Raw genomic sequence first — 25,031 nt, 5'->3', positions numbered from 1 at the left:
GATATTGTAAACTGTTGGCATTTGCAATATATTTTGTAATGTTTATGGAAAAGAGGAGATTGTATCATGTTTTTGTAGATCTAGAGAAGGCATTTGACGAAGTACCAAGGGAAATTATAAGATGGGCATTGAGAAGGCAAAGAGTACCAGAAAGATTGGTTGAATCGGTGATGGGACTATATGAAGGTACAAAATCGAGAATGAAAACAGTGGTGGGAACATCAGATGAGTTCGAAATTGGAGTGGGGGTTCACCAGGGATCTGCCCTTAGCCCGCTCTTGTTTATAACAGTAATGGAGGAGGCAACAAAGGAAGCAAGAGGAGAGGCATGATGGGAGCTGCTGTATGCAGATGACTTGGTGGTAAATGCAGAGACAGCAGAAGAAGAAGTGAAGTGAAGTGAAAGAAAAGTTTAATAAATGGAAGGATGGAATGAAGGAGGAAGGTTTGAAAATTAATATGGAAAAAAGAAAGTACATGGTGACTGGAAAAGAAGCAAGAGAAAAGATTAAATCAGGAAAATATCCATGTGGATGCTGTGGGAAGGGAGTAGGTGTAAATTCATTCTTGTGCACATGTTGCAGGCAGTGGTGCCACCTTAGATGCTTAGGCCTCAGAAATGTAAGAGGCGCGCAGAATTTTACATGCCCAGCTTGCATAAGGAGACAGCAAGGACAAGAAACTGAGAGGGATGAACTAGAGGTAAATGGAGGAAAGCAGGATGAGGTATAGAACATTTCTGTTATTTGGGAGATGTTCTGGACTGTGAGGTGGGAGTGGAGAGGACAGTGAGAGCGAGAGTGGCGGCAGCGTGGTTAAAGTGGAGGGAGGTGGCTAGTCTACTCATGAATCGTAGCATCCCTCAAAAGAGCAGAGCAGGGGTGCACCAAGCGTGTATTAGATCAGTGATGTTGTATGGAGCAGAAACATGGGCTTTAACTTGAAAATTGATGGAGGTATTGAGAGCAAGTGGTCACAGAATGCTGAGGTATATGGCAAGGATCAGGTGGCAAGATAGGGTGTCCAGTGCAGATGTGGAATAGAGGACCTGGAAACAGTGCTCAGAAGGGACAGACTCCGATGGTTTGGACATGTGAAGAGAGCAGGGGAGGATACAGTGATTAGAGGTAGAATTAAGGAGACCAGTTGGTAGACCTTGGAAAACGTGGAGAAGGTGTATACAGGAAGACTTGGCATTTATGGGATTAGATGAGCATTGGGCAGAAGACAGTAGAATGGAGGAGAACCATAAAGATTCCAATTGCTCAGGAAGAGTGAAAACGGACGTTAAACGAAATGATGAAGATGATGATTTTGTAATGTGTACTGGTTTTGGAGTATACATCTCATGTGTGGGGGGCTCCACACACACAGCCCTACTAGACAGAGTGGAGTCAAAGGCTCTTCATCTCATCAAATCTCCGCCTCTTACTAGCAGTTTTCTACCTCTTAAATTCTGCCGCAGTGTTGCATCTCTTTCTATCTTCTATTGATATTTTCATGCCGACTGCTCTTCTGAACTTGCTAACTGCATGCCTTCCCCCCTCCCACGACCCAGCTGCACTCAATGTTCTACTCTAGTTCGTCCCTATACTGTCCAAACCCCTTATGTAAGAGTTAACCAGTATCTTCATTCTTTCATCCCCTTCACTGGTAAACTCTGGACAGCCTTCCTTCATCTGTATTTCCTTCTGCTTATGACTTGACCTCTTTCAAGAGGAGAGTATCAAGACACCTCTCCACCCAAAATTGACCTCTCTTTTGGCCACTCTTTACTTTCATCTTTTTTTGGAGCAGTGTTTAGTGGGCTTTTTTTCTACAGATTTTTTTTATAACCTTGAGCTGCTTCCTTGCCTTAAAAAAAGAAAAAAGAAAGAAAGCTTTGTATACATAATCATAATCATGATTTGCACATAGTATTGAATAGTTAGCTGTAGATATATTAATAGGGTTTCATTCAACACTGACATATATGTTTGTTCTGTGTTGGTCATTGAACATGCCAAAACAATACAACAAACAGTAACACTGATGAGATAATTAGTTACACAGTTTGTGAAACTTTTCCAGAATAATATAGGAATATTCACAAATGTGGGATACAGGAGGATACATGTAATCTGAAGAGCTTAATTTATTTGGAATATATCAAATTACTGTAGAAATTAGAATTAAACTTGCTGAGAATTGTTTGTATAAACATGTTCATTGGTAAAATGATGTTTCAGAAAAAATAATCAGCAGAAGTTAAGGGGTGGATAAAAGGCAGGCCTGATTTGTGGTTATACAAGGAGAAGGGAAATATTATTTTATGGCAGTACCATGTAAGTGTTTAGAGATGATTTCTTTTATCTAACTACCTTTTTATATTGCAGATGTAGTGTATGATCCTGATGTTATACCTCACTTTGTAAAGATATTGAAGGATGTACTCTGCAGAAAACCTGGAATGGTAGCATATGTTGCAAGTACAGTGAGGAACCCAGATACCTTTGCTTGCTTTCGAAATGAATTAGGTACGTATTATTACTGCTATTTTTACTCAGCCAAATCATACACATTAAATATTCAGAATTTGTAAGGAAAGTCATGAATGAATGACTAGAGATTCATGTCTCACTTGTACAGTAAAATCTTGCATTTGGTGTGTTTAGCATTTGAGAATTTCCCAATAAATTGCTACCCAAATTCTTGTAGAGCAATCATATTTTTCCCATTTGGCAATTATTTCCCCCTTCCCCCTCCAGAACACACTTAATTGTACAGTCATACCTCGGTTTACAAGTTTAATTCATTCTGGAATTTTGCTCGCAAACCATAACACTCGTAAACCAAAACGAATTTCCCCATTGAAATTAATGTAAATCCTATTAATGTGTCCCATATCTCAACAAAATATTATATAAAAATTATTTTACATGTTATTTTATCCAGAATTAAAGTAATTTTATTAACAAATAGCAATGATAAATAATGTAAAACACAAATCAATGTGTTGCGGTTGTTACGGAGACTCCCACAACCGCTACTTACGCTTGAGGTGTTGGCTTCGCACCAGGGTTTAGGAGCTGCAGTTTCCCTATTCTCGAAGCACCAGAACTACGGTCGACCACCAACGTGAAGCTAACCCGACGCATCATCCAAGATGGAGGGTGAACGGGAGTCAGTCACGTCCAGGAGGGCATACAAGCCGCCGAGGCTCACGTCCCGTTCCTGTTGCGAGCATAGTATTCACCATTCCTGTTTTCTTCTTTGCAGCATCATCCCTTTTAACCATCTTTCTTGGGGACATTGTTAAAGCACAGAGAATGCACACTGTAGTGCTGAAAACACTTAAGATCACATACCAAAGCACAAACTCAATCGGACATGACTGCACGGATGTTATCTCTACGAGTTTACAATGCGGACTGAGACTAGGGTTGCCAACTTGCCACCCTTCCCTTTAACCCATTCATTGTGCATGGTGAGGGAGGCGACGATACCCCCTAACTGAGACTCTATTCCCATCGTTTTCCGCTTTTACACTCTCGTCTTGTGGTGAACAAAGGGAACCCACGCTCACGTCTTCAACTTTTACAAAGAGACATGCCAGTCCTTGTTGAAAGACCGACTTGGTCGGCTAGGCTGACGTCAGCGAATAGTCAGTCTATCAGCATCCTCCTCTCCCCTTCATGAGCTGTCACCTGGCAAGGGCCTGTGGCGTACATGCAACCCCGATGGCCTACATATAGCCTGTGTCCCCACCCTTAAGGTGGCGAGAGAAAAAAAAAGATGTTCAAACAGGAGGCTCGTATACCAAGTCACCGCTCGTAAACCAAGGCATTTTTTTAGATTTTGCTTTGCTTGTAAATCAAAACACTCGTAAACTAAGGCACTCGTAAACCGAGGTTTGGCTATACGTATTTGGTGGCCATATTCTTTTATTTGACGAATATTTCCCCCTTAAGGCGTTATCTGGCCGGCAAGAACTACCCAAATTCCTAAGACTGTCTTGCACTTCCCTCCTGTGACCCACCAAAATGCTGTTTCTTGCTCATATGACTAAATGAAGCAACACTATTTCTAATTTATTAATTCATAAAAGAGAAGGTGATGATTTAGTAACAACTACGAGATTTGCAATTCGTAAGGAACACTTCCCTAGCTACTTAGCATTATTTCATTCAATGGAAATTCTTAATGTGTCCTTTACCTCTTCAAAATATTGACAAAAGGCATCATTTCACGCTCTTGTTTCTAATGATGACGATGATGTGTTTTCATCTTGGAAAGTTCATACTAATCCTCCAATGATGCTTTAAAATGGTCTGTGGTGCAGTAGTACACACCAGGAATCTCGTGAACTATATATCCCTCCCCCACACCTGGCAGGGTTACCCATAGGAAGCCCAAGAAATGTTCACTGCCATAGGTCTAAGGAGGTGCAGTGTAGTTTGTTTGCCTCTGTGTCGTTAGCAAGATAGAGGTTACACAGCCCCAGTGCCGAGTGTGCGGGAGCCCTAATACTTGCCAAGAATTTGGGGATGTCTTGAAAATCTGATGTGCCAGAACAAGAAACACTAGAATTCTGCAAGATTTGGGGGTCTTGTTCTACAGATGTTGGCCTTAGGAAATGTTTTCGGATTGTTCTCGGTTTGTTTCCCTGCCAAGAGTTTATCAATCTATCATTTGTTATAGTCTCAGTTCTCAGTTACTAGGCACGCCATGTTGATGACATTGTGCCAGCTGACGAACCATTTCAAACAATTGTGTGTGAGTCCTGATGCATGTAATAATGTGTTGCACACCATCTCTCACTGCTACTGGTCAAGTCCACTGCAGTTAACTGAGTGTGATATGGTGTCAAAGACTTGTGAGTGGTAGGGAGAGTAAGTGGTGGTTTTATGGCAAAAAATAACCACAAAAAGTTTAACTCACTGAAGGCTCAGATTTGAATTAACGTTTTTTCTTTTCTTCTATTGTTACAATTATTTGCATTAGGTGAGCTTTCTCTGTCACAGGTGAGTTGCCATATGTGAGATTTTATGTATTAATGTTTCTTTTTTTAGTTTATTCTTTTAACCTATCGGTATTTTTTAGTTCATGTTTATTTTTGAAATTTTTTAACTCTCTCTCTCTCTCTCTCTCTCTCTCTCTCTCTCTCTCTCTCTCTCTCTCTCTCTCTCTCTCTCTCTCTCTCTCTCTCTCTCTCTCTCTCTCTCTCTCTCTCTCTCTCTCTCTCTCTCTCTCTCTCTCTCTCTCTCTCTCTCTCTCTCTCTCTCTCTCTCTCTCTCTCTCTCTCTCTCTCTCTCTCTCTCTCTCTCTCTCTCTCTCTCTCTCTCTCTCTCTCTCTCTCTCTCTCTCTCTCTCTCTCTCTCTCTCTCTCTCTCTCTCTCTCTCTCTCTCTCTCTCTCTCTCTCTCTCTCTCTCTCTCTCTCTCTCTCTCTCTCTCTCTCTCTCTCTCTCTCTCTCTCTCTCTCTCTCTCTCTCTCTCTCTCTCTCTCTCTCTCTCTCTCTCTCTCTCTCTCTCTCTCTCTCTCTCTCTCTCTCTCTCTCTCTCTCTCTCTCTCTCTCTCTCTCTCTCTCTCTCTCTCTCTCTCTCTCTCTCTCTCTCTCTCTCTCTCTCTCTCTCTCTCTCTCTCTCTCTCTCTCTCTCTCTCTCTCTCTCTCTCTCTCTCTCTCTCTCTCACACACACACACACACACACACACACACACACACACATCTCACACACACACACACACACACACACACATACACACACACACACACACACAAGTCCAGCATGTGATTAAACCATGGTGAATTACACATTCTTTTTTCACTACCTTGCAGAATCCAAAGGACTTGTTGTCACAACAGAAGCTGAACAACAGCACCAAGACTCTCCTTCACAGCCAGAAGTATCCATATCTTTACTTAATATAAAATCACAGATGTAAAGTTCACTAAAGGATTTTATCATCATCATTATCATCATCATCATCATCATAATCATCCAAATTTAACTGCTTGCTCGGTAATGTTTATTTTTTAGGAAGCAGGGCTTGTTGCTGAGGCTCAAGAAACAAACAAAAAATAAAAAAGGGTAAAAAATAAAATAAATAAAAATAATTGAAAATTTTGAAATGCTATTCAGTAGATTACATCATCTATACACTCAGCCACCCGAAGAACTGTCAAAGAGATACTTTTCCTATTGAACTTGGTTCATTTTCCTATTTTGGGATTCCTGAATACAAGTTGTTGTTTGGTACCAAATGCCCAAACACAGTACCTGCTGGTTGGAAAAAATATAGTTTACCCATTGCTCATAGGTTTTAAGGTTTGTGTCTATTTGTGGTAGCTATATACGACCAGTGAGTGCCGAATGCACACGGGCCCGTATCTACCTCATGAACAGACACTTACTGAACTTGAACTTGGGAGTCACCCATGACTGTATTTTGCTTTTAAGCATCTCTAGTATAATTTGATTTGATGTTTTTCAAGGTTCCAGAGTTCGGTGCTGCAACTGGAAGGTATAACACAAACAAGAGAAATGGTTAGACACCAATTTACTTTAAAGAAAGTAAACCCCAAACAGTCTCACAAAAAGAACTGAAGTCTCCAACATGAAGGCTTCAGCACGCTGGACTCAGGGATGATCCTTTGCACGGCTTCTTCCTTTCTTGCGTCCCATCCTCTGAGTGGCAGTGATGAGGCAGCACAGCTTCGTCCTTGAAGTGGTGTAGATGTGGTGGACGAGGGAGGCGCAGGAGGAGAAAGGGGCGTCAGGGTCACAGTAGTAACGGGAGTCCGGGCGTGGAGAGGAGTAAGGTGAGGGCACCCAGAACAAGCCCACGGTTCCAAGGAAACCCGAATGAAAAGGAGAGCTGAAGCCAGCAGAATCAAGTGCTCAGGGCGAGGCTCAGCTGCTGTCTGCTGAAGGATGCACTGGCTACCCACCACATCGCCTTCCCTGGCGGGTTGAGAAGCCCCGGTGGTTTGTATGTCCGAGACGTCGAACGACTTCAGGCGAATGGGCAGCGGGAGTGTAGCAGGAAGTTTGCTGTGCCTCGGTAGTTGTTCGCGGTGTCGAACGGCTTCAGGCGAACAAGCAGTAGGAGGGCCCCGGTCGTTTGCCGCCCAGTTGGTAGTTGCCCTCACACTGTTAGATGGGTATTAATTCTGAAGGTGTGGTTATTTCGACATCTGGTCTTAAAATAAGTACTTTACACCCACAGTGCTGCAGAAGGCAATGCCAAAACAAAAAAATTGGTAAACAGAGTAAAGTGTCTCCGTTGTGAACTAATAGCCAATATGGTCTATTGTGTACAGCATTCACATTTTAACCCCCTAAAGGACATAAAAAATCTAATGGGTGCCTCCAGAGAATGCAAAAAATATCCATTTTCAAGTACATTTCTCATAAAAACTCATTTAACCCATTCGTGGTTACCTATGTTACAATCCCCTTGGTCACGAAAAATGGAAAACTAAATTTTTGGCCTAATGAACCCAAAAATATCTCCACATAAAGAAAATAACATGGAAATTTCCTCCTTACCTTTTTTTAAATGCCCCGCCGGCATTTAACTGGCACCTGTGGCATGGCGCTGCAAGACTTAATCTCACCACTGAGCTATTATTTTCAACTCCTCTAACAATTGTTTTTCTTTTGCACAACACTACATTCTTATGATGTTGTATCACTATAAGAACACAATTAGTCTCAAAATAGTAATTATGAACGGGAAACATAAAAAGGTAATGTGGCATTACAATTGCTTCCTTTTGTACAACACTACATTCTTATGATAGTGTATGACTAGACTATAAGAACACAATTTGTCTCAAAATAGGCCAGTAATTCTGAACAGGAAACATAAAAATGAAATGTGGCATAACACGTGACCTACAGGATCGGCGGGAATTCGTTATCTACAACTCTTGTTCTATGTAAATTTTGATGAAAAATTCAAGTTGTACCATCATCAAGGCAGGTCAGAAGTGGTGTGATATGGCGGGTTGCATCCATACATGTGTACTTCAGTGGCTTTGGGACTTTCCACAGCTTTTAGTGCCTGATTTTGAGGTGGTGCGATGAGTCCTACGTATTGGGGTGTCGTCATCATCCGAGTTGGACAATTTATGAATGGGAGGGGCAGCTGGACGAGGGCCTGGTGGCTTGATGGGGGATGAAGTGAATCCTGGAGGCGTAATACCATCGTCTGAAAGGTCGGAATCTGATGATGAGTCCTGCGGATCGTCCGCATCCCATTCACTGTCACTGGACACGGCAAACTCTCTAGATATATCCAAGAAAGTGTCTTTTATAAATCACAACTATCTGTGTGAATAAGCCTCTAGGCCTATGTATGTGTGTATTTAGACCTAAGGTTGTCTGTTAGTGTATTTCAGACACAGAACAATAGCTAAGGTCACGAGGAAACCAGGGATAGAAAAGAAAACGGAGGTGTCTGCATGCGGGACACTCGTCCTTTTCCGCAACCCACCAATATTTTCGCCTGTGGGTCACTCGTCCTTTAGGAGTTAGTGTTAAGCCATTTCTATGATTACAGGTTTTTGAGTTCAACTGGAATAGATTCAATTGTAATGAATCTGTAGTCCTGTTCTCATAAAATGTATGCAGTGGGTAAAGGAAAATGGATTTTTTTGCAATTATAGCTTGGCTTTTTGAAATAGAGAAGTACTTAATACCTGCCCAACTTTATATTCTATATCACTAATATACTCATTTAGTGGTAGAGTCAAGCCTTATGGTGGGATAAAAACGATCTTCTCTGTGGTATAGGTTTTCTTGTCTAATGATTCAACCTTGACTTTCCTGGAACCACAGCAGTAGATTGTCCTCATACCTGTGGTCTGTCATGGTATTTGAACTCATTAAAAATTGAGGCAAAATCTTTCAGAGAATACAATGGGAAACCAGGTGAAAATAGTGTTTTAGTGTAAATGTGTTGAAAGAAGAATAGAAAAGTGACACTATTGCAAGAATAAGGTAGTTGATGTGTTCTACATAGTGTTAGTGAATCCATATTGTTTGATGAGGGAGTAGCTGCTATAGAGATGGCATAAGCATGCAGTATGTATATCATTATCATCATAATGTTCAGCCATTACTATAGTCTGTTTCATTATGAAATGACAGGTGGCCATAGCACTTTGTTTTTTGCAAATTTGGCCAAGTGGCTGCTGATCACTGCACTAGAAACAGTTAGTTTGATTTAGCCTCTGCCCAGCAAGTGCTTTCTGTTCTTAGTTTCTGATAGTATTTGGAATACTTATTTTTGTCTCATTGTAGTCCTTGACAGTTTAGGCATTATAAATGTTCACTTGTAAAATTACATGTTTTTTTTAGGTGTTTTGATATTTTTTGTACATTTCACAGTGTGAGTGGAGAGAGCGCTTCCTGGGCAGAGGCTGAACAAACTAACGGTTTCCAGCACAGTGTGGCTGCCACCTGGGCAATCAAAATCGAGATAAAAAATAGGGGGGGTGCCTGTTATATCCCAATGAAACAGACTGTCATAGTCTATACTGCACGATAAAGACCTTTCCCACTGTCTGATGTTAGTGCACTCCATCTTAGTCTGGAAAGTGGTCTGATTTCATCACTTGGTTCTCAATGTCCCCTGACTTCTACAGTTTTTTGGTTGCCACTCTGTTACCCATTTTTGATTATTCATCTTTGGTCAGTTGTACTAGTGATATGACCAGCCCAAGTCCATTTCTTGTTCTTAATCATTAGAATATCTTTAATATTTATCTGTTCCCTAATCCTTGATGCTTGTTTCCTATCTCTCCATGTTATATTCAGGATTTTTCTTCATTTCTCTTTGCTTGTTTATTAGCTGTCCCTTTAGATCTTTTGTGAGGCACCAAGTTTTTTTTAACAATGCCAAGATTGGTAGGATACACTGATTGTACACCTTTTCCTTCAGGAGTAGTGGAAGGTTGCTATTCATTATATTATCATGTTCATCAAAAGTGCTTTTCATTCCCAGATCTCTTTTATTTATTTATATTCTTGTGTGAGGTAGGTTTGCACTAATTGCTGGTCCAAGTTAAGATATATTACTCTACTCTCATGTGTTCCATTTCCAATTATTATTTGTTGCCCTGCCAACTGATTATTAAATATTACCTCCATTTTCTTCATATTCACCTTCAGCCCTACTTTCAGACTGTTTAGTTCCATGATCATTCTCTCAATTTTCCTCACCCATACTTACTGACCATTTTTTAAGTTATTTTGAAGTGTACCAACACTTTATTGGTTTGACAGGTATTGAGAATAATAAGGAATACAATCATAATAATCATAGTATTAATCTACCTCTCTTGTCCCTCTGCATCACAGTACTATTATAGGCCTATGCTACAATCTACCATAATTTATTCTTATTCACAGTATTTTTTTACAAGGTTGTTTGCATAGCATTAATACATTTATTATCAAGAGAGAGAGTGAGACAATGATAGATAGGTAGATAGATACAGATATAAATTATATATAGAGAGGGTGATATGTAGATGGAATGGTAGATAAATTGATTGGTAAAGGTAAAGTTGGGAGCACATGCTAAATAGTTGTGTGTGGCTTGGTGCTCATCTCTGTCCCATTTGCCTTTGAGCTTGTGGGTGAGAGCCCACATTTTATTTTCCCCAGGTTTCCTCTGGTACCCATTTATTGTCATGCCAGAAAGGGAGGGTTAAGATGTAGGTTGGCTGTGCTTCGGCTGTCCAGGCTGGGAGCTGAACCCAGTCCCGTAGCTTCATAGCTAGGGTAGGTAAAGGTTAGTGCATGTTGCTGCGTGTGGCTGCGGTGCTCACCTCTGATCCGTTGGCCCTTTGAGCCTGTGGTAGGTAACAACCAAGCACCTCAGGACATGAACCAGTGTGAAATTTGGGATTGCCACAGTTTATCTTCCCAAGGTTTCCCCAGGTACCCATTTATCAACCAGCCTGAAAGGTAGAATAAACAGCTGAGTGATCTGCATGCCAACTTCCTGGGCTGGGATTCAAACCTGGACCTGCGGAGTGGTAGCCAGGAACGCTGACCACTAGACCACATAGCTAGGCATGCTAACCATTATATACTGGAGAGTAATGTCTACTTTCACCTCACACTGGAAAGCTTGTTGGATTATCCTCTGTAAAGCACTCCATAAGAGGTACAAGTTGTCTGTTGTTGAAGGCTGGCAGGGTAAGGTGTGAGGTGGCACTATAGGTCAGAAGGATATGATGAGAGGTAATCTAATATGGTACAGCCCACGTCTCCTCTCTCTGCCTGGAAGGCTTCACCTTCCTTGCCTCCCTATTGGAGATGGTTCTGTTTTATTAACAGTCTCGAGTGCCAATACCCGGCATTTCTCTCTAATACTAGCAAAAGACTTTGAAGACTGTCGACCTTTGCCTCCAGAAGGACCCTCTCATCGGTATTTTGGTGTGAGTACTACTCTAGAGATGTCCAACTTAGTCCTGGTCCACCTCCTTCTCTCCTTCATCAGGAAGTCTTTCATTAATGTTACTGATGGGTCATTGTCCAGAGTGTAGTTGATTTTCGGGATGTAGCCCTTCAGGTAACTGGTATCCACAGCAAGCTGGCATGCCTGTGAGAACACCTGGGCTCTATGCTCGGCGACATTCTGCAGGAGGCTGCAGACATCCAAAAGAGTCCTCACACTATGACCACAGTTAGAAATATCTTCCTGATGGAGGTTGCAATGGTATCCAAGTAGTCTTCTGAACATTCAGCATGTGGGCACATCGAGAGCTTTTTTGATTAATCCGAAGGTCCTATTGCAAGGGAGGCAGGAGTGTCCACTCTTAATGAATACAAACTGAAACATGGAAAGGAGATGGGAATGCACCTTCTGAAATACCATCAGAAGCACGAGAAGGTTCTTATTCAGACCCCCAGTTGTCACAGAAGATGCAGAGTGTGACAGCATTGTAATAATAAGATATTATAAACTCATAGTTTATGTTCAAAGTAATTTACAGTGGCACATCAACTTGAGCAAGGCAAGGTCTTCTCCTGTTCAATGGCCACACACCAGATGTTTCAATCCACATTTCCAGGAGAGGTCATGTGGCACCACACTTCTGCAGCATTATCTGCAGCACAGTAATTGCCATCTGTGGCACACTTGGCAATTTCCTTTTTGTTCATCATAAAGAAGGTACAGATTTCAGTCTTAGGGGCCTTTTTCATTGTGTTGTTGGCCCATTTGGAGATCTTAGTGTGAAAATTCTGTCCAAAACCATGTTCTTGTTAGGGTATTGCAGGTTCATCCAGGAAGTGTATGTGGCATGGAACTCTTGGAGAGAATAGTCAGTCCAGGTTCTGTCTGTAGGGACTGTGGGTATGGCTGCAGTGGTTGGCAGTCAGGGGTGGTGAACAAATTGTTCACCATGTCCTACTCATGTCTTGTACCAAAGGTTGACATCCACTTTTGTCAAATAGTAAAGTTCATGAGTGTGATTTCTTCCTCTTCTGGAGCAGGACAGTCATCTTTTTTAATTTTCCCAGCCCATGTATGAACTGGAAAGTGGAATGACAGACAGACAGATATGAGGAATCTTTATATAGTAGAGGTAGCAAACTGGGCCAGAATTAACATCTGTAGCCATTTTTTTCCACTCCCAATCCTCTTTACGGGTGAGGGACAGCAGGTAGTTATTCTGGGCATGATAGTCTTAAACTGCCCAGAAGTGTTGTAGAGTACATTTTAATTAAGTTAGAAAAATACACAAACAAAAACACCAGAGAAGTTGGGGACTATTCAAACAGTGACAGATAGGAAAAGGCAAAATTGTGCCATTTATTTCAACCCCTCCCAGTTTTCACAATAAATCCATCAGTAGTACCTTACTCTCACAAGGAATTCATACACTAAATGCTACTTGCTCTGAAATTCTTATGTACTGAATATGACAGAAAAATGGACCTCTTATTTATTGTGCATTTGCATTAATTTTCTGCTTTCTTTTGTTTCAGGGTTTGTGGTTTTGTGGGTAAGATTGCCACATCTGAGTGTGCTCCCAGTAGCTTTCTGGGCTCAAATTTTTTTAGTCTCAAACACACTGAATTAATCAATATTAAAAATTATAAACTTTAATCCACTGATATGATGCTTTTAGTAATGATTAGTATTTGGAAGGATAAGAGTATTTTAGTATTTTCATGATGAAAATGACAGTCTAATTAAAGAGTTGGGGATAATATTCATTCCTTGCAGATGGTTAGCTGCTTGATGCTAGACTGTGCCAAGATTAAGGAGCAAGGCATGTAATACTGGTTATATATTGTCCAATATTCACCACTCACTAATTCATGTTTGTGACATTTTGTTTTTCTTTCATGATTTTCTGAAAATGTTTCTTTTCCCATGACTGATGTAAAATATTACTACATTTATTTGTACTAATCCATCAAAGGTTAATGATGTGTTTCTCCTCCGCATTTCCATAGAAGCTGAAGCTTCATCTCCAACACTGAACTTTTCTTGTAGTATTATCAGACAAATGCAGTTTTATGTGTGGAAGCCATTAGAATACTCTTTACACTAGGAAATGAAGACATATTTTTAAATATACAAAAAAAAGTAGAGGTACAACAGCAAAGCGTAAATAATTTCAACACTAATTTAGAATAAGACTAAAAAGCCATGAACTTCACTGCTGCACTGCACACATTTTTTTTTTTCGAGGAAAATGGTGTGAAGAGCGATATACTGCCCCCTGTATAACAACGTTTGTAAATGTGTCCATTTATGAAGCATATGTGTTTGTGTGTGTGTGTGTGTGTGTGTGAGAGAGAGAGAGAGAGAGAGAGAGAGAGTTGTAACCATTACATATGTTTAAAGTTTTGACCTCTAGTATTTGAAAAGGAATATTATCACACCATGCTAAAATATTGCAAAATCTAAGTTGATAATATAAAGGCTTATGTTACATTATATATGTTGATTTAACAGATTCTAATATAGTTTTCAATGACATGAGTTATGAGTGTCAGATAGTATTAATGGTGCTTCTGTCACTAAAATTTTGCTTCTACAGCTATGCTCACTCATGTAGTAAGTAATATTTGCAGTTTAAAGAAATTATCACGAAGCTTCCTTACATACACATCCATTCTTCATTTATTCTAGAGATAACTGAATAGGTGTATTTTTTTTTTGTCTCGGCAACAAAATGGATCAACACTTACTGACCAGTTTATGTTCATACTTCATAATGGCATCCTCACATTTAAATCTTTCCACCACAAGATTTAAAGAATCTTACCACAGTGCTAGATTGATGGCTTGGAAAAACTTATGTCATGAAGCTTTCTCTTAAACAGGATATACTTGGAATACACTAATCAAATAAAGAAAATCAGGTTGATTGATTACTTAGGGGAAAGTTCAAGTCATGAATTTTAGACACATTTTCTCATTATGATAATTAATTTTATGAATGGTTCATACTTATCCAAAGATATAAGTTTTTACATTGTATCAGTGATTTTGTTTCATTATTTATTTGTAATCTATTTCTGATTCCAACCTTTACAGCCTTGCTTTAGGTGAATTATCATAAATCAAGGGTAAAAATTCATTTTGCAAACATAAGAAAAGCATTTTCCTGAAATAAGATACATTCAGAGGGATCCATTTTTCTCCTAGAAGCAGGTACATTACATCATCTTACAAACTCACAGGCACACGATCTAGGTACCGATGGAAGAAAACTTAAGGTTCTCTTGTTGGACCTAGTTGACAATCTGGACGGAATGTAGGGTTAGGGCATCTCAGCATGGGAGAGAAAATTGGACAACAACCACAATGCTGATCATACGAGTAAATACAGAAAATAATATACGAAAACGGCATAGAAATACATTTATATGATACAATATTCATATTTTGTAAATGTTAAGGTGTGTTTACTTAGGAAGTGTGACTAGATAAGTACAGTGCTATGTCTACAGTAAATATGACTAGTATTTACAAGCACACTTGGGCAAAAAGGAACTTAACATAATTAAATTTGAAGTATCAAAGGTCAGCTTCAGTACAACATAAGGATTAACTTTTATATGAAGTATTAAAGGTCAGCTTCAGTACTTCTGAAATGACAGATGAGCAATATTTTATTGTCACTCGTCATGCAGTGATATGTAAAGTTCATAAATACAATCTAGGGTTGTTATCTATTTTTTCTTAATTTCCTACAATGTTCAAAGAAATTATATATATGTATTACATAATTGCTGACTGTACTCTGAATACCATACATGCTAATGTTCTTTGTTGTGCAAAGTGAGTAAAATGTTAGTTCCTAGAAAATTAGTTGTATTCACATTTTAACCAAGCTATGGCACAGTGAATTCAGGACTCCATATGAGCATCAGTTTTGATATACATAATGCTGTATTGACTAGACTACCTACTCCCATTTCCTTCATGTTACCATGTATGTATGCTTTTTTGTATATTATCTCCACACCCTAGGGTAATAGGTTTACATAAATTGAGAACAATTTTTGCCTTTGTCTCATAAAATTCTAATTCTATCACTACAATAAATTATTATACTCATACATGTATAATACAACAAGTTTGCAGTCTTGAACTTAAGTAAGTAATCACAGCAATAACTACCAAATTTATTATTGAAGTTAAATATGGATGAAAAAATAATTTTAAGCTGTGCATCCAAAATGTTTGGTCAACACAAAACAATATCAAAATTATTTATCCACTGTTATAAAAAGTAATCTTGAGTAATAATTTATTATATATTGCACTTAAGAAGATTGCCCATGGTATGTTGTGATTGCTTAATCTTTTATTTAAGGTGAAAATAATGACAATACCAAAACCTAGTGAAATTAGAGATGTAACCATCTTGAATTTAGACTACAATACAGACTAAATCATTACAGTACATCAAGGTCTATTAGGTTTTCTAAGTCAAGATTGGCATCAAGTAAGGATAAAGTCTTGGCTTCATCCCAGTTAGTGTCAGGACCCCAAGCATGAGCATCTTGAACCAGCACAGGAGCTGTGGAAGGTTCCAAGGGCCTGAGTTGTGTTAAACTATTGCAAAAGGTGTTCATGGACGGAAGTTCTTCATAAACCCCTTTACTCCAGCTTCCCTCATTATTGATTTCAAGAGAAGATGTGAGGGAGTCTGCATCATCATTTGAAGCCTCAGAACAGTCTGGACTAGTGAAGAGGTCTTCCTCGACCCCTAAGGAGGCTGGGCTGAGCTCCAAGGATGGCAACGAAGGTGTGGTTGAAGTTGTGATGGTGATTACTTGGTGGTGGTGGTGCTGGCTGACATGATCACTGAAATCCATGTGTTGCTGAGACAGGTCATGGTGGTGGTGGTGGTGGTGTGAGGGTGTGAGGGTGGTGGGGTAGGTTGAGGGGTCGCCAGTCTGGCTTAGGTCTGTCACCAGCTCTTGGGTACGGCACGGCCATGCATCGTCATTTACTTCCTCACCCAGTATTGTGGACCATACAAGCTCATCCTTCAGGCTGCTTGTGCTCTCACCTGTTTCTCTGTCCACCTCTATGCCTGCAAAGGTATTTAGATAGGTTATTATCATCTGTCAAATGTGTAGTGCCCTACTTATAATTGCTGAAATCACTATTAAGTTTTGTAAAACTAATCACATGCATCTAGCCAGTGGCAGATCCAGCTCCAGGTGAAGGGGGGAGCTGATATACAAGATGGGTGCCATACCATACCATATATATATATATATATATATATATATATATATATATATATATATATATATATATATATATATATATATATATATAATATATATATATATATATATATATATATATATATATATATATATATATATATATATATATATATATATGCCTATTTCTTGTTTAATATTCACATATTCACATATTCATATATTCACAGTAGGGGTGGGCAGGATCCGTTACTGGATTTGAAAGCACCAAATCCATCTGGCCCCGTGTCACCAGCACCTTTGAGCTAATCAGTATGTCTTGTGCACAGTTCACCTGACTGTAGGTATGTTTTTTTTTTTTTTATATAGTTTGGGTAGTATTTTTGAATTTTCTTTTGATGAAGTGGGTGGCGGTGGAAATTAAGTTTATGTGAATATTACGCAAAGAGGGGTGTGGATCATGTACTACCAAAGGAATATATGTTTGTAGCTTCCTCAGTGTATGAAGGTTTGTGCAGACATACATAAACGAGTATTCATACCAGCATTACCATGCCCAAACTTATGCAACATGAGTTTCCAATTCCTGCCCTTTTAGTGTAATCATTTTAATGATTTTATAGAGTAGTTGTACCTTTAATACTTACATATTGGTATTTCATATTCTGTATTATAATCCACCTAGTTCTGCTTTATCACACAAAAATATCTATCAATATATCTAACTCTCTATCTATCTATCTAATATAATTGAGATTAAAGGTAAAAGTACGTTGGGGGGCCTGCACGTGGCCTCGGTGCTCATCTCTGTCTTTTTGTCCCTTAATTATTTAATTGAGGCTGTGGGAGGCAAGAACCAATTCCCCCGGGATGCAGGGCAATTTTTTTTTTTAATGCAACATACGGGTTTTCAAAGTTTACCTTCCCCAGGTTTCCCCAGGTGGGCTGCGCACCAACCAAGGATTCTACATAGAGAGAACTCTTAGCGGCAACTGCCCGGACCGGGATTCGAACCCAAGTCCGTTTTCGTAACAAGGCATGCAAAGCCCTATACCATAGAGGTGCTTACAACATTTATAAACCTCATTTTGGGCAGCGGTCGGGTTGGATGAAAAAAAAAAAAAAAAAAAAACCCTATCTAACGAGCTAAGTTTATAATGATATTTTTAAGTAAATTAATGAACTGGATGATAGTAGCAACACATAAAAATAAGGTTCACATCATAACTTTATAGTGAAACAAAGGAGTGACCCAGTGGTACCAAACTGGTGTGCTTTTTGGTACGAAGTGTTGAGGGAAATATATGAAGATGAACGATAACAAGACATCATAGAATTTAAAACAAAAATGATTTTAAATATAAAACATGCATCATCTTGAGTGAAAATCTATTGAAATATACCATGAAATACAATTTGTTTCTAATATTGCGCATTTTGTCACCTGGTACATTGTAGGGTTTGTGGTGGTAAGGGTGTACTATACAAAAAAAAGTTGAGTAGATAACCCCCTTGAGGCTGTCAGTGTCAGTGTGCGCCTTGTGTCGTGGCGGGAGTGTTGCACGGCGGAACAGCAGTGACAACTTTGTTTTTGTAGTGCCTCATACTTGTCTCATGATTGCCTCACGCTGGGTTATCTTCCCCGTTGGAGTCGGGTGCCAGATGAAACCAGGGATCTTGCTACAATGGGTAAGTGCCTTATTTAAGTGTTTTTTGTAGGACTCCATAATGATACTCAACCCACTCTGGTGGTTGACACTGACAGCCCTAAACGTGTTTGTCATCACTGTGGTGGCCGTTTCTGCCACATATTACTTGTTCCTGAGATTCAAACAACTATTTAAGCGGCGATATTTAATGTCTTAGCGGTAATAGACTACTGTCTTCAGGTTAACGCGGTACTTCATGACCAGAGGCTAGGCTATAACTCTTGGTTCATGGCGCGGCGTGCGGGGGCGGTGGCGGCCTGGCGGGAAAGAAAACATTCGCCAAAGTGATCACTTAGGTTTCAAGTGAACTGTGGCTCCAGTATTTGTCTTTCACGACTCATTACAAAGTAATGCACCATGACTGCCACTGAGCTCCTCCCGCTAATCGGTATTATTATTATTATTATTATTATTATTATTATTATTATTATTATTATTATTATTATTATTTAGCCAGCTTTTAATATTTTATTTTACTATTACTTTAAAAGTAATTGTTAATTATTCACGGAACTTCTGATGAAGTTTGCAAGACACATTCTACGTCTTGCTGCAATGCTTGAAAAACGCTCCCGGGGCGCCAACTGTGTGTGTATCATGTCTGGCCGCTGCATACCAAGGGGGTAGCAAACCAAGGGGCCGTTCATAAAGGACGTCACACACCGGGGGGCAGGGGTGAAGGGAGAGTCTTTAACTGTGTGACACTTCAAGAAAATGAGAGGGGAGAGGGGGGTCAGTCGTTTACCGCTGTTCCAAACACGCTTCACTTAACCTAGAACGTTGAATAATCTAAAAAAATAAACTAGTTTACATTTGCCTCCATCAAGAAGCAAATCGTAGTAATCAAGATAAGTTGAGTACAGTACATACTGTGTTTAACGCCACAGAAACGGCAAGCACAGTGATACGATTCTTCCTCATGTAGCGGTACGAGAGCGGAGAGGAAAAGGATCTTTTCAAAAGTGTGACGTCCTTTTTCGGTGGTTGTTCGAAATGTGCGACACGGTGTGACGGGGGTGGGAGCTCCTGAAAATGCCTCACAAGTGTCACGTCATTTTTAAGCGGTCCCTTACCTATGAAAACTTTGTCACATCATCAAAATCTGTTCGTTAGTTCTACACATTTTGACGCTGACTCGTGTCAAATGGCGCCACTGTCACTATCATTCCTTCATATCCTCAGTAAAAATCCCAAATGAACACCAGTAAAAAGTTTGCGTAGCTAGCGTCGCAAGACAAAGCCACCCTAGAATATCTTTTGTTTGGAGAGGTTAACTGTTTTGGAGAGGGATGGGCATGGAACACAAAAAAACTGTAAAGTAAATTATTAAAGGGATTATTAGAAAAAAAAAAAAAAACCTACCGTCCTGCCCAATATAAAGCGTTGCGTGCGGTGGCGGCGGCTTGTTGGTGGGGGGCGGCATGAAGGCTGTGTGGGGCTGCTGCAGCAACACTTTAACCCCCAGGTGCTGCTGTTGGTGTTGTAGCTGCTGCTGTTCTTGTTGTTGTTGCTGCTGCTGTTGTTGCTGCTGCTGTTGCTGCTGTTGGTGGAGATGTTGTTGCTGTGATGAGTGACATGGGAGTCTCCTGTGCTTTTTGGACTTTGAGGGAGGTGGCAGAGTGGGTCGTGTGGGTCTTCGTTTCTTGAACACGCCATCCACAAGCGAATCCGCGTATTCGGGGTCGAGCCTCCAGAAGCCTCCCTTGCCTGGCTCGTCCTTACTACGAGGCACCTTGAGGAAACACTTGTTCAGGGACAGGTTGTGGCGGATGGAGTTCTGTAGGGGACAGTAATTTTTTAATGGTCATTTTTTCTTTCGTTTGTGCGTGCGTGTGTGTGTGTGTGTGTGTGTGTATATATATATATATAGATATATCTATATATATATATATATATATATATATATATATATATATATATATATATATATATATATATATATATATATATATATATATATATATATATATATATATATATATATATATATATATATATATATATATATATATATATATATATATATATATATATATATATATATATATATATATATATATATATATATATATATATATATATATATATATATATATATATATATATATATATATATATATATATATATATATATATATATATATATATATATATATATATATATTTCGTGTTATGCGTATAATATATAGAGCAAATTGTCCTACGAAATCGATATCTGTATTAATCTCTCTCTCTCTCTCTCTCTCTCTCTCTCTCTCTCTCTCTCTCTCTCTCTCTCTCTCTCTCTCTCTCTCTCTCTCTCTCTCTCTCTCTCTCTCTCTCTCTCTCTACAGGCCATTACCTTAATGTTTCCTTCTTCTACGCGGTGCCAGTTTTGTGCATTTACTCCATCTCTCTCTCGCTCTCTCTCTCTCTCTCTCTCTCTCTCTCTCTCTCTCTCTCTCTCTCTCTCTCTCTCTCTCTCTCTCTCTCTCTCTCTCTCTCTCTCTCTCTCTCTCTCTCTCTCTCTCTCTCTCACACACACACACAAAAAAACTTTAATAGTACAGTGTCAATGATATATTTCATTATTTGATTTTTCATTATTTTTCAATTAATTTTTCTTTGTTTTTGCTTTATTCGCATTTATTTTCCTCGTTTGCCTTGTTGTCATTTTTTATTCTGCGGTCGGCAGCAAAGTGAAGGAAATTGCATCGGCTCTCTTTTGCAGGATCAGAATATAAACCATGTATACATATATTGTTCATGCTCTCTCTCTCTCTCTCTCTCTCTCTCTCTCTCTCTCTCTCTCTCTCTCTCTCTCTCTCTCTCTCTCTCTCTCTCTCTCTCTCTCGTTCGTCTTATTTATCATCGGATCGGTAGTTCCTGAGGGGCTGTTTTCTTGTCGGCTGTCTGCGCCGCTCCAGCATATTGCGTAGGTAGTGTGCTTGCGTGCGTCCGTGTGTGTGTGTGTGTGTGTGTGTGTGTGTGTGTGTGTGTGTGTGTGTGTGTGTGTGTGTGTTCCCTCTTTACCCACCTTGCTTATCAGGAACGAGTCACTGTTATGCACGGCTGATGAATAACACGTGGTACCTAGGTAACTTAATTAATCTACCAGGTGAGTAGCATTGTACCTTTTGGCTGCTCGTTACCTGACCGCTGCCTCCCACCTTTCCCTCCCACGCAGAGACTGATCCTGTATCTGAGTTTTTATATACTGTATATATGTGTGTATTTATTCTATTTACGATTAGTTGCATTGATATTTGTGTCCCTGTGTTTACTTAGTTTATTTGGCTGTACCAAGGCTGTTCGAATCTGTTCACTTAGTGTAGCTATCATTATATCCACTATTGTATGTTGTGCTGTCAATAGTGAACTTTTCTCCATCTCTTTTTATCTATCTATCTAATTATCATTGTTCATGTAATGCCTCATTGGTATCGATTTTTTTTTGGAACTTTTTATTTTTTTTATTTCTTTTACGTGCCAGCCTATTTCGCCGGTAGGCTTTCTTGAGGGACCTGGTTGGTGGTCGGCCCCAGCCCGTCATGGTGCAGGCAAGTGTTTTATAGTGGCGCCATCTTTTCTTGGCTCATGCTGCCCCCCCGGAGCTCGTTCTTGATTCACTTGGACGGTTTCCTCTAGAGCCCGGGTTGATGTGTGGTCCAGGACAGCATGTGGGTAGTTTTAGGCCACTCGGCATTACATTACTTTTGTTGTTGTTCATGCTTTGTTTTTATATATTAACATTTTCTTTGTATCCTTTCTGTAGTAACCTCCCCCCATTTTCTTTTCTTTACATTTCTTCATATCCAGTTCCTTGTTCTCTTCCCGCTCATTTGCTGGTGGTTCTTTTATAGTAAACCGCTTCCATCTCCCCATTTCCCCGCAGCAGACACCACCATGTTCTCTTCCCACTCCGCCCACCACAGGAATATTTTCTCTTCACATCCACTCACCCTCTGTTTCCCGGTCTGCTTCCATGCCTATCTCCCTATCTACTGCCCCTTTTCGCAGCATTACGCCGCCACGAACACCACTATCATTTCGAGCCATCATGTCAGTTCCAGTTACTTCATGTTGGTCATTTCTTATCAGCTGTGTGTCATTTCCCCCCCCCCCCCTCCTCTCTCTCTCCTTCCTTTCTCCGTCTCTTCATAACACCACCACCACCACCACCACCACAGTTGCGTAGGCTCATAAAATTATCAGTTTCCCTCTCTGATAGTAACGTTTCTCTCTGAACGTTTCTTATCCGATTTCCTTTTCTTCTTTCCACCTATTTTCTTCCTTCCTCTTGCATAACTTCACCACCACCACCACCATCACCCTCATCACCACTAAAGATACGTTAGATATTTAATGTCAGTTCCCTGTCATGTATTAATTAAACACTTCCTGTTAAATATTTCGTATAATCTGTCTCTCTCCTTCTCTGTCGTCTTCCATTCTTCATCTTTCTTCCACCTTTCCTTTTCCTTCCACCTGTCTCCGCCCTTCCCCCCCCCTCCCCCGCCACCACCACCACCACCTCAGCTACGTCGTTTCCCCGGCATGCATTAAACGCTTCCTTCTATTTCTTATCATGTCCCTCTTCTTCTTCTTCTTCTTCTTCTACTTCTCCTTGTTGTTGTTGTTGTTGTTGTTGTTGTTGTTGTTGTTGTTGTTGTTGTTGTTGTTGTTGTAGTTGTTTTGGGTCGCGGCGATCTAGTCGCTCACATGAACCCTGGTATCGTCCTGTGAGTACTTCACAGGCGCGTCAGCTGCCCCGTCTTCCTGAGGAAGGCGCAGGTGAGGCGGATGACTGATTCCTGTCGTGAGGGGTGGACGCCTGCCGCCGCCAGCAGCGTGGGAAGGTTGAAGGTGGGCACGTCCAAGGAGCGGAGTTGGTGTCGTAGCAGCACTCGCTGGGAGTGGAAGCGTGGGCCACTAGTGCAGCAGGAGGTGCTCAATGGTCTCCTCGACGGTACCTCTCCTTTTTCTTCCACCTGTCTCTACGTAAACCACCTCCACCACACCCTCCTCAGCTACATTTCCCCGACATTCGTCGAACGCTTCCTCTTTCTTATTATGTCCCTCTTCTTCTTTATCACTTTCCATCCTTCCACCTCTCTTTTTCCTTCCATCTGTCTCTACGTATACCACCACCACCACCACCACCATCATCATCACAGCCACAGCTACGTCATTTCCCCGCCATACATCAAACGCATTCCTTCTAGCTATTTCTTATTGTGGAGGTTTGGGTCCTCGTCTAGTCGTCTGCCCGGTGCCGCCAAGCAAGGGGAAGACCCGCGGAGCTCATGCTAGGTGCTAGATGAGCTCCGCAGGTATTGATTGCCCCGAAGTAGGTGGTGGGCTATTTCGAGTTGCCAGTAGTCGCAGGAGGAGTTGCATTTTGGCAGCCACTTAATGCTTATGTGCACCGCCCTTCTTTCAAGCTGTGTGATCCTGCCGTAGTGGAATCGTCGTATTTTGATTTTATTTTGACACTAGTGGATGAGGCTATGTAGTGTTAGTCATCGGTTTTGTTATCATTATTATAATTATTGTTGTTGTTGTTGTTGTTGGTTTTGTATTGGTCCACGGTGGGTCATTTTCCCATCCTCCATCGTGTCCTCTTTTCCCCAAATATTCTGAGGTAAAAGACCTTGTGTGTGTGTGTGTGTGTGTGTGTGTGTGTGTGTGTGTGTGTGTGTGTGTGGTGCGTGATCTGTGGAGAGCTATCGAATATTCCATCACGTGACACACACACACACACACACACACACACACACACACACACACACATAAACACACACGCACATACAGAGAGAGAGAGAGAGAGAGAGAGAGAGAGAGAGAGAGAGAGAGAGAGAGAGAGAGAGAGAGAAACATGCCACCCACGTCTATTCAAAATATCTGGCTTCAACCGTAGAGTATAAACAGAAAACGAAAAGAATAAATGAATATAAAGAAAATGGCCACTACTCGCCCCCCCCCCCTCCTTTATTTAGGCCAGGCAAGGGAAGGCAAGGCAAGGTGAAGGGAGGAGGCGGAGTTCGGAGGGGGTGAGCATTAGCCACCACGTCATGCAGGAACCTTTCGTCACGTCACTGTAACGCGTGGCACGGCGAGCAGCGCGGAAAGGCGGTGACGGAATGCTGCTGCTAAATGATGCATGGTAATGGGGTGGGGTGGGAGGGAGGCATATTGTGGCCTTAAATGGTCTTTTTTACCCTTTCTTTTTTTCTTTTCCTACTTACCCTCTATGTCCTGTGTGCTGATCACCTTTACCACACGTTCTTTACTCCTGGCTTAAATAGATAGCCAAGCATATTGATAGGTAGGTGGAGAGATAGGTAGGGAGATAGACAAATAGACAGATGGATCGACGATTAGATCGATAGCCTAGTTTGATAGATAGCTTAGTGGAAAATAGGGAGCAGAAAATGGAATAGGTGAACCTGAGTCTTGAAGTACATTGCTTAGCTTTTCGTCTCCCTTTGCGGGCCAGTTAGTAAATGGATTATAGTGTGCCTAGGGAAGCATGGGCAAGGTAGACTAGAATATCTTACGCCACCTGTATATGTTTATGCAGGCGAACAGGAGGGCCGATGGTGAGTGGGTAAGTGTCTGTGAGCTTTTATGTGAG

General features: G+C 40.6%; 2 protein-coding genes across 4 annotated transcripts in view; one reads left to right on the top strand and one right to left on the bottom strand.

Annotated features, from left to right (window-relative positions):
• LOC126998902 (protein-lysine N-methyltransferase EEF2KMT-like) overlaps nucleotides 1–9,976 on the top strand; it is a 37,065-nt gene extending 27,089 nt beyond the window's left edge. For all 3 annotated transcript variants that reach the window (XM_050861109.1, XM_050861106.1, XM_050861108.1), the window contains exons 6-7: nucleotides 2,376–2,516; nucleotides 5,819–9,976. In XM_050861109.1, the coding sequence (XP_050717066.1) occupies nucleotides 2,376–2,516; nucleotides 5,819–5,925 (248 nt within the window). In that variant the 3' untranslated portion in view covers nucleotides 5,926–9,976. The remainder of the gene's footprint in view (nucleotides 1–2,375; nucleotides 2,517–5,818) is intronic.
• A 472-nt stretch (nucleotides 9,977–10,448) lies between these two features.
• LOC126998903 (forkhead box protein J1-B-like) overlaps nucleotides 10,449–25,031 on the bottom strand; it is an 18,262-nt gene continuing 3,679 nt past the window's right edge. The window contains exons 3-4 of the mRNA XM_050861110.1: nucleotides 19,778–20,192; nucleotides 10,449–16,567 (exon numbers count right to left, since the gene is read on the bottom strand). Coding sequence (XP_050717067.1) covers nucleotides 15,924–16,567; nucleotides 19,778–20,192 — 1,059 coding nt within the window. The 3' untranslated portion in view covers nucleotides 10,449–15,923. The remainder of the gene's footprint in view (nucleotides 16,568–19,777; nucleotides 20,193–25,031) is intronic.

This window comes from Eriocheir sinensis, chromosome 15 (genome assembly GCF_024679095.1).
Source record: "Eriocheir sinensis breed Jianghai 21 chromosome 15, ASM2467909v1, whole genome shotgun sequence".
NCBI classification, from domain to species: Eukaryota; Metazoa; Arthropoda; class Malacostraca; order Decapoda; family Varunidae; genus Eriocheir; species Eriocheir sinensis.
The sequence above is the reverse complement of the archived record's forward strand: the minus strand, read 5'-3'. Positions and strand labels throughout refer to the sequence as shown.